The following is an 8,773-nucleotide window of genomic DNA, read 5'->3' as shown; positions in this document are numbered from 1 at the left end:
CATGGCGACGCTGCGCCTCTCTGACTTGTGAAGAGGGGCTCTTCCTTCCGCATCGTGCGCGTGCAGGTCTGTGTTCGGGTTCGTTTGGCTCGCGCTTTACTCGTAATCGTCGTTCCATGGTGGCTCCTCTGCTTATATCAGCCGAAAGCGGCGTGGCCGGCCTTGCCGGGGCGCCATTGATGGGATGGAGAAGGGTGGGGATCATTTCTTCGAAGGCGTGCGCCGTGGGGCATTGGGACTGGACTGAACTAGGCTTAGGCGAAGTGTGGGGGGGGACGTTTGATCTTTGTTGTGGTGCAGGTGCTGCTGTGCTGGGGATTGAAGAAGAATTCCACCCGCAGAAGAAACGGCTCACGATGGGTGGATGGATGGATGTGTAGGTCCTCTCGTTTGAAGAGAGAACAGGTACACCACGTTGGGTCGCAGTGGAAGCCTCTCAGATCTTTGGTGGTATGGTTGCTGCATCATTGGCATGGCGATGGACGGGTAGCACCTGCCTGTGTGACATTACTACTTGCCTTTTTTTCTGGAGCCAGCCACAGCACGGCCAAGAGGCAGGCCGGGTTGGGGATCAGCGACAGTGGGCACCCCTAGAAACGCCGGAAAGAGCAGCCCAGCTGAAGTGGAACCTTGGGCTGCCCGTGCTGACGGAAGGATCATCTCGAGCCCTGTGGATGGCCACGGCTGCTGCCACTGCTGCTGCCGATTGTGCTGCTGCCTGGAGCTCAACCTGTATTTCGGATCCGAAAACACAGTCCGCCCCTGGGCGATACACGCACTGTGACCCCTCCAATGCTGCCAGTGCCACCAGTGTCACCGTCGAGGGGTCACCTTCAGGCGTACCAGCTGCGTGGGCTCAATCGTGGTGCTTCATTGGCAGCACTGACGCCCCCTCTCCAATGATCGACCCCTCGAGCATCAGCCACGACGACAGCTGCTTGCAGTGCCGAGGTGAGGCTTGACGACAGGGGTACGGGGGGCGGGGGGGGGGGGGGATAGCTCCAGCCGCCAGGGCACCGGGCGCCAGCTACCCACCTCCATGTACCTCCTTGGAGGTACCTACTTTCAGGGGCAGGGAGAGGGCCCCCTCGTCGGGCCGTCATTGGGGAAAGCGCGACTGACTAATTCACCTTCCACGACGACACCGATCGTCCGCACGTCACAATCCTGCCCTTCCCTCCCTCTCTCCCCCATTCTACCAATTTTTTCTCCTCTTCAAATATAACCTAAATCCCACCCCCCCCTCACCCCCCTTTCTATTCGGCTGGGCATTCTGGTGGCCAAAATAGGGGGCTCTCGTGGGGTCGCCCTTTGCCGTCGAAAAGGTAGCTTCCCCTTCCCGCCTCAGATCTCACATATCACCCCCGGACTCCCAACGCAACCGGCACCCTGCAGCTAGAAACAGAGACAGATTGAGACATTGCCGAACACGACATGACGTCCCTCAACGTCCGCCCTCCTTACTCCGATGCCGAGCTGCGTCAGCTCTACCCCCCGCAGGTTGAGCTACAACTAGTCCAGGTGCTCATGCGCCATGGCGAGCGCACCCCCGTCAACGCACGATTTCAGAACACCGGCCTGCATCCCTTCTGGCCCTACTGTCGTTCCGTCCGCCACCTTCGCGCCGCCCTCCTCGACCCCACCACCGACAGTTACACAGACCTGCAGTGGCGTCGACGCCTAGAGACCTTCGGCGCCAACGACGTCCCCATCACCGCCACCGGCCCCCGCGCCGAGCTTGACGATGTCTGTGACATGGGCTCCCTGACCGATCTCGGTCGTCAGACGACTTACGACCTCGGAACCCGCCTGCGAGACCTCTACGTCGACCGACTCGCCTTTCTACCGGCTACCATCACCGACGCCGACCACCTATACCTGCGATCCACCCCCGTGCCCCGCGCTCTCGAGTCCCTGCAGCAAGCCTTTACCGGCCTATACCCCCCCTCCGCCCGCGCCGCTGCCTTCCCTCCGCCCACGATCCTCACACGCACCGCTCAAGATGAGACGCTGTTCCCCAACGATTCCAACTGCCGCCGCTTCGCCGCCCTCGCCCGCGCCTTTGCCCAGCGGACCGCGGACCGCTGGAACACCACGCCCGAGATGGACTACCTCAACAAGAAGCTGGCCCAGTACATGCCACCCGAGAGCCCACGCGTCCAGGTCGACTCCCACCCCCGCCTGTCCGGCATCATGGATTCTATTAACGCGACTCGCGCCCACGGACCTGCCACACGCCTGCCCGCCCCCTTCTACGACCCCAAGGTCATTGAGATCATCGAGCGTATCGGTGTTGAGGAGTGGTACAGCGGGATATCGCGAGAGCACAGGAATACCGTACACTTGGCATTGGTGGCCTCATGGGTGACGTCGTAGCCCGCATGTCGGTTCCGCAGACAGTCCGCTGCTGATGGCAACTATGAGCTCGTCCAACCTTCCGGCTCCTCCTCCTCGCCGGGTTCCTCCAACGGCTCCGCCCCGTCAAGTTCGGCATAAGTGGCTGCCACGACACAACCCTTGCTGCTATCCTCACAAGTCTCGGTGCTTTTGGCACTGACAAGTGGCCCCCCTTCACGAGCCACATCGCCATCGAGCTCTTCCGCGACTCCCGCCCCAAAGATGCTGTGCTTCCCACAACGCAAACGCCCCCGGTGGTCAAGTCTACAAACTGGTTCACATCCCTCTTCAGCTCCGCCTCAACTCCTGGGACTCCCCCTCCGGGCATCGGCCGCACACCGACCGAATCCCTCACGACCGCTGAGCGCGCCAAGCTCGATGGTACTACGTCCGCCTCCGTTATAACGACGAGACGGCACCGTACCCGGCTGCCGCGCTCAGGGAACCATCTCCCCGGCGACGAGACGCTCTGCACGCTGGACGTACCCTACATTGCCCCTCCCCGAAGCTGAGGGGCGATGAGAACCATAATGACAAGAAGCTTACAATCCTTTCCAGGCTGCGTTCAAATCTGTCGTCGACAAGTTTACACCCAAGGACTGGAAACAAGAGTGCCGCCTCAACGCCAAGGCCATTGTCTTTTCGGAGAAGGTCGAGCCTGCCGGATATTAAATGTGTGGCCATCGCGGTGTTTCTTTCTGCATCTGATTACAGGCGTCGGCCAGATTTTTATTTGTCCATGCAAGCTGCAAGGTAGAAGGGAGACCTCCATGAGATAAAAACGTCGTTCTAGCGATTCAGGGTAGGTTGGCTATCCATGTATGTTCCAAGAAGAATATTCATCCCATGGTTGAGATGCTGCTCGGTCTCATGTCACAAGTCAGGGCTCGCTCAAGGCCAGACACGACACATGTGTCCCGTATGCCCATGACTGTAGACCGCCACTCACGTCTGTGCTGTCTGTACTGCTGAGAAAAGTCTCCTCCGGCAGACGTCAGCTTCACACAATATGACAATCGGGAGATAAATAAGCTTTGCAGGCGGGTTTCCCGCTTCGTTAATCTCTATTCAGGTACCTGGTCGATCCATGCCCCGAAAATCCACGCCCCCCCATGGCATCGATTTCCCGCTGGATGCCCTCACCCACGACCTCCGTGTCCCGCTCGCCGAGTTCGTCCCACATACCGACCACCAGGCACCTCCCTGGTGGCAAATGCCCCATCTACACCATGTACGTATGGCGACGGCAAAACAAAGGGGCCGGCGATCCAACATGATACATCGAAGGTGAGGGGAAAGATTATACTAGGTAGACGGAGACAAGAAAAAAGCATCCTAAAGAATTCCAAGTGGAGAAGAAGCTGAACAGAAGAGAAGTCGAAGCGAAGGAGTGAATAGACCAAAAAAAAAACATCTCGATTGAAAACCCAATTACAAGGAATAGAGCGATCTTGTCCTCTTTCTTCATGTTCCTGGCGCGCGAGACAAGAAACAACACCCAGGCAGTCTGATTACATCCCCGACTTAGTTGGCAACCTCCTCCTCAACCCAGCCATTCAGGCCGCCCTGGAGGCCGAGGCCGTATCCGGCACCCATACCGCCGTAACTGGCCTGGTATTGGTGTCCACGACGCTCACCCTCGTTGCCGGGGATGCTGTTGGGCGTCGGCGCGCCGTTCTCAAAGCCAGGCGCCAGAACAGGCAGGCTGACGGCGCGGCTGTGCTGGCCACGGTTGTTGGGAGCCAAAAGACCGCCAATGGTGGTAGCGCCAGAGCTTGTCACATTGCCCGGATAGCCGTTCGAGATGCTGGCAGACTGCTGGTGGCCAGATGAGGGACCCTGAGGAGGGCCATCGAGCGTCACATCGTTCGGCGACGACTGAGCGGTACCGAACAGAGCAGCTTGCTGGGCAACAAGCTGGTTATGTTGCTGGTGCTGTTGGTGCTGTGCCTGATGGGACACTTGGCTGAGGTACATTGTCAAGGGGTTGGCGCCGTTGAAGAGCTGGGGTGGGGGCGAGCCGCTGTTGGTGGGCGAGTTGCCGTTCTGGGAACCAACAGGAGGAGGGGAGGGCACGCCGGCGGGGATGCCCTCGCTGCGAGGCGACTGGGCCTGCTGCTGCTGAAGCTGACGAGGAGGGTTGCCACAACGATCCTTGCCAAAGTTGACCTTGAACTTCCTGTACTCCTCCTTGCTACGCACAGCCTCGATGGCCTTGATAGCGTTGGCAATGTTGGTGAAGTTGACGAAAGCACAGCTCTTTTCACGCAGCGCGTTGACCAGCTCGATCTCGCCAAACTCGGAAAAGTCCTGCCTCAGGCGTTCCTCAGTCCACGTCTCGTCGAGATTTCCAATGTACACGTTACGCGAGGCGCCGCCACTGACGGCCAGGGCAATCGCCGGAGGGAGGCCACCCGAGTGCTTGCCCCAGCCAATCTTGAGCCTACGGTTGTGAATCATCAAGCCCTGCAGGTTGCTGAGGGCATAGAAGGAGGCAGCAGCGGTGGGGTCGATGAAAGTGACAAAGCAGATGTGCTTGTCGGGGATGTAGCGGATGTGGTGCAGAAGACCGCCACGAACGACGTTGCAAATCTCCTCGATAGTCGTCTCCGGAGTGAATGTTGCCCAAGTAGATGGTGCGGTTGCCGAGGTTGGCAATGCCACCCGCGGTGGTGGCAACGGCGGCCGCAGCCACGGACTGCTGGGCCAGAGCGCTGGAGATGAGGTCGCGATCAGCTCCAGTCAGCATGTGAGCATAGCCGGGAGCAATGCCCAGATACTGGGCGGCGTTCTGCTGCTGCGTCTTGGAGACATAGGCACAACGGTCCTTGCCGTAGTACACACGGCGTGGGGCCTGCCACTTGGGCTCCTGGGGGAGCTGTACCACCGCCTTGATGGCGTTGGAGATGGAAAGGAAGTGGATAAAGGCAATGCTCTTCTCGCGGACAATCTTGACAGTGTCGATGGCACCAAACTTGCCCAGGTCCTCACGCAGCTCCTCCTCGGTAATGTCTTCGGGCAGATTGCCGAGGTAGACGTTGCGCGAGGCGCCGGACTGCTGAACGGCGAGAGCCACCGAGGTGGGCACCTGGGAGGGCTTGCCCCATCCGACCTTGATATCCTGGCCCTTGATGCAGAGCTTTTTCAAGATGGCATCAGAATGGAAGTGGGTGGCGGAGCTGGCGTCTAGGAAAGAGATGAAGGCACAGTTCTTGTCGGGGAGAAGACGGACGGACTCAATCTGTCCGCTCCTGACGTGGCCCAGAATTTCCTCGGCCGACGTCTCGGGAGGAATATTGCCCAGGTAGACGGTACGGCTGGTGCCGGTGACGATACCGGGAGTCATGGACACGGGAGAAGTGGGCTGCTGCAACTGCATCTGCTGCATGCCGCCGAAGCCCGAGGCCGTGGGCGACTGAGGCGCGAAGTACTGGGGTGCGCCGTAAGTCGAGGGCGAAACCATGGCCTGATACTGCTGGGGCGACATGTTCTGGAGCACGGGGCTGGCAAGTCCGTTCTGGTGCTGCTGGTGCTGGTGTTGCTGCTGGTGATGCTGCTGCTGTTGCTGAGGCTGCTGGAAACCCTGCATCTGGAACTGGGGGCTACCAAAGGCGCCAGGCGTGCCAGGCTGGAAAGGGCTTCCGAGGAGCAGCTGCGAGGGTAGCAGAGGAGTGAACTGCATGTCAAAAGCAGTGCCAGGAGTGGCCATGTCGGCGGCCGTGTTGGGGACATGCTGCTGCTGCTGCTGCTGGAATTGCTGCTGGGGAGCCATGGTCTGGGTGTTGATGGTGGGAATGTTGCCACGACGAGGGTGTCTGTCGGCGAAACCCGAAATGTTGGAAGTGAAAGCGCCGTGAGAGAAGCCAGTATCGCTGTTGGAAGGCTTGGAAACGTGCCCGGGGAATCGTCCGCTGGGGGCGTGTCCGGCCTGCTGGCCGGCTCCCGAGAGATCCTGCATGATCAGGTGGGCAGGGACAAGACTGTCCCTACTCTGGTGAGAGAGGACCGCCGTGGTGAAGACGATGCGTGCCTGGTTCAAGGCACGACGAAGAAAGATCTGGATATGTAGGGGGGCTCCAGGCGTTTGTGATGGTTTGAGAAGCAACGAAGCAAGCAACTGGGCTGGATCAACGGTCTGGGTCGATCAATCGAAATGTAGGTAGAGCGAGTGTCGGGTATTGTGGTATACGATTCGGTGCAGCAAAGAATAGCTCGGCTTGGCAGACCAGTCTTTGTCGGAACAATGAAGCGGAGGCAGAGGAGGGATGGGAACGAAGCTCTCTCTTTTCCTTTGCCGCTGGACTGGTCGAATCGGGTCAAAGAATTATAAGTAGAAGTATACAGAGGCAACGAGTGTAAGCAAGCTAGGGAGAACGTCCACAGAGCTTGGGGTTGGCCGGGGCCCGGCTTAGGATGGCATAGGCAAGTTTGGTGCAAAAGGTAAGGTAAGCTCGCGAGGGCGACGTCGAGGTCGGATGAAAGAATAAAGAAGAGAAAGGGAGCAGCGAGGCTCTCAGAATGTAGAGGGCGCTCGAGCAAGAGAGGGACGAAGGAGGAGGGGGGAGAGGTCGGTGAGCGGAGGAGGAGGGGGGAGGAAAAGAGGAGGAGGAAGAAGAAGTAGACCAGAGATGAGAGAGAGACCCAATGCGAGCAGACAGGAAAAGACGAGATGGGATGGGGATGGATGGGACGGACGGGAGGAGCCTGTAAGAAGGAGAAGGAGGTACCCTGGCAGCCCTGGGCATCCACACTGCACATCCACTCCTGCTCCAGGTTCACACCCTACCTTGCCTGTCGCGTTTCTGGCCGACCCTGCGTGCGTGCCGTCCGTTCAGGAAGAACGGGGAGCTGGTGCTGATGCTCGTGCCGGTGCTGGTACAGGGGGGTGGGCGGTCGAGGTACGGGGGCAGCACCTAGGCGGGTAGGCAGTAGGTAGGCTCCTCAAGGTAAGGTAGGCAAGGTAGGTAGTGGGCGCACTGAAAGCCGCGCCATGGGCGTTGGCTCCTAGGCACAGGTCAGTAAGGTAGTGGTCGTGGTGGTGCTGCAGGCCTGGTGGCAGCTTCCGGGTTGTCGTGGTAGTGTCGACGGTAGACTGCCTAAAGGGGACGTGGCTCGGATTGGTTGCGCGCTAAAGTTAAATGAGCCCAGTCAAGGATTGCTTTGGTGGGCACTTCCTCACGTTTGGGGGAGTATGGTACGGGCAAAGGCGCCCAAGGGGGGGGCCAGTGGAGGTCCTAGGTACCGTACGTAGGTACTTGGTAACAGGGTGCTTGAAGGCAGGTTCGAGAGAGCTCAACACGGGGCTGTACTCCGTCGCCTACATGCGGTGGACAGATACATGGGTAGCTGTCGTGACACGGCTCGAACAGTAGACATTGGGCCGTCAGTTTGGTACTGACGGGCGCCTTTCTGCTTCTTTCTCTCTCCCCCTCCCCCCCATCGGGCAACCCGGTTCCTGCGTCGCCTTCACTGCATTTGTCTTCCCTGTCTTAGCTACCGTACCGCAACGTACGTACCGCTGGAAAGGCAAGGTCCCTCGATTCGACGTCGATTCTTTCATCGGCCAGCCAGCCCGAGGAATGCTCCGAATTCCCTGCTGCCTCAACGTCGTGACGAGCCGTCGATGGGCGACCCAGCCTCCACAAACCATCCAAAGGAACCAGAGCTCGGCCGTCAGCCTTCCCAAAAAGAGACCCTCAAATGTGAAATGACGGGCTGGAAACCTTTTTTCGCTGCATGGAACATCCCACATCGCAGCCCCTGTCCTGCCATTGGTCGACCCCTATTGCTACCGCACCACCACCCCCATTCCCCTTTCCAAGCCCACTCCACCACCCATGATCCCCTTTTCCCCTCTGGCCGCTTCACACAAAAAAAGTATGCACTTACCGTGGGCCATGTGCCGCGTTAACGCAGGTACCCTGAGCCCAGGCCCCCTCCTCTCCCCCCTTCTCCACTGAACGGGCTGGGCCTGTCACGGCTCGCCCCATATGCTCTAGATGGAGAGATCCATTGACCATTCCAGTTACCGTGGCATTGTCGGCCGCCAACACGCCCCTAGCGCGAGCCCGACGTCAATCAATCTTCTGGGAGTACGAGATCTGATCCGTACCATGTCTGTCCGTCCATACTGCCTGCCGCTCAGGGGCTGGAGCCCGGTCTGATGAGGCTTTGTGTGTCTCAGAGCCACCTCCCTTTCTGCTAAAGAACATGCCATTCCATCATTCTGCCGTCTTTGCATCTGGGCTCCTGTCCCCATCGGACAGGCAGCCGATCGACCCGACAGCCGTAGACATGGTCTCACGGCGAACCGTTAACCGCAGGGACTCGCACTACGTTGCACAATGCAACAGAGAACATGACCAGGCCCTGGGTG

The 8,773-nt window shown here is 59.3% G+C and overlaps 2 protein-coding genes across 2 annotated transcripts; one reads left to right on the top strand and one right to left on the bottom strand.

Moving 5' to 3' along the window:
* Positions 1-1,434: 1,434 nt before the first annotated feature.
* Positions 1,435-3,069, top strand: VDBG_08704 (conserved hypothetical protein; the record flags this gene model as incomplete). The annotated part of the gene is made up of 4 exons (XM_003000862.1): positions 1,435-2,303; positions 2,425-2,541; positions 2,579-2,879; positions 2,956-3,069. The coding sequence occupies 4 exons, from the start codon at positions 1,435-1,437 to the stop codon at positions 3,067-3,069; spliced, it is 1,401 nt and encodes a 466-aa protein (XP_003000908.1).
* Positions 3,070-3,921: 852 nt separating this feature from the next.
* On the bottom strand, positions 3,922-6,355 carry VDBG_08703 (RNA recognition motif containing protein; the record flags this gene model as incomplete). Its single annotated transcript, XM_003000861.1, has 2 exons — positions 3,922-5,111; positions 5,242-6,355. The coding sequence occupies 2 exons, from the start codon at positions 6,353-6,355 to the stop codon at positions 3,922-3,924; spliced, it is 2,304 nt and encodes a 767-aa protein (XP_003000907.1).
* Between the last annotated feature and the right edge of the window lie 2,418 nt (positions 6,356-8,773).

Source organism: Verticillium alfalfae, genomic scaffold (genome assembly GCF_000150825.1).
Source record: "Verticillium alfalfae VaMs.102 supercont1.13 genomic scaffold, whole genome shotgun sequence".
In the NCBI taxonomy this organism is placed as follows: Eukaryota; Fungi; Ascomycota; class Sordariomycetes; order Glomerellales; family Plectosphaerellaceae; genus Verticillium; species Verticillium alfalfae.
Note: the sequence above shows the minus strand (reverse complement) of the source record. Positions and strands in the feature narration are given on the sequence as shown.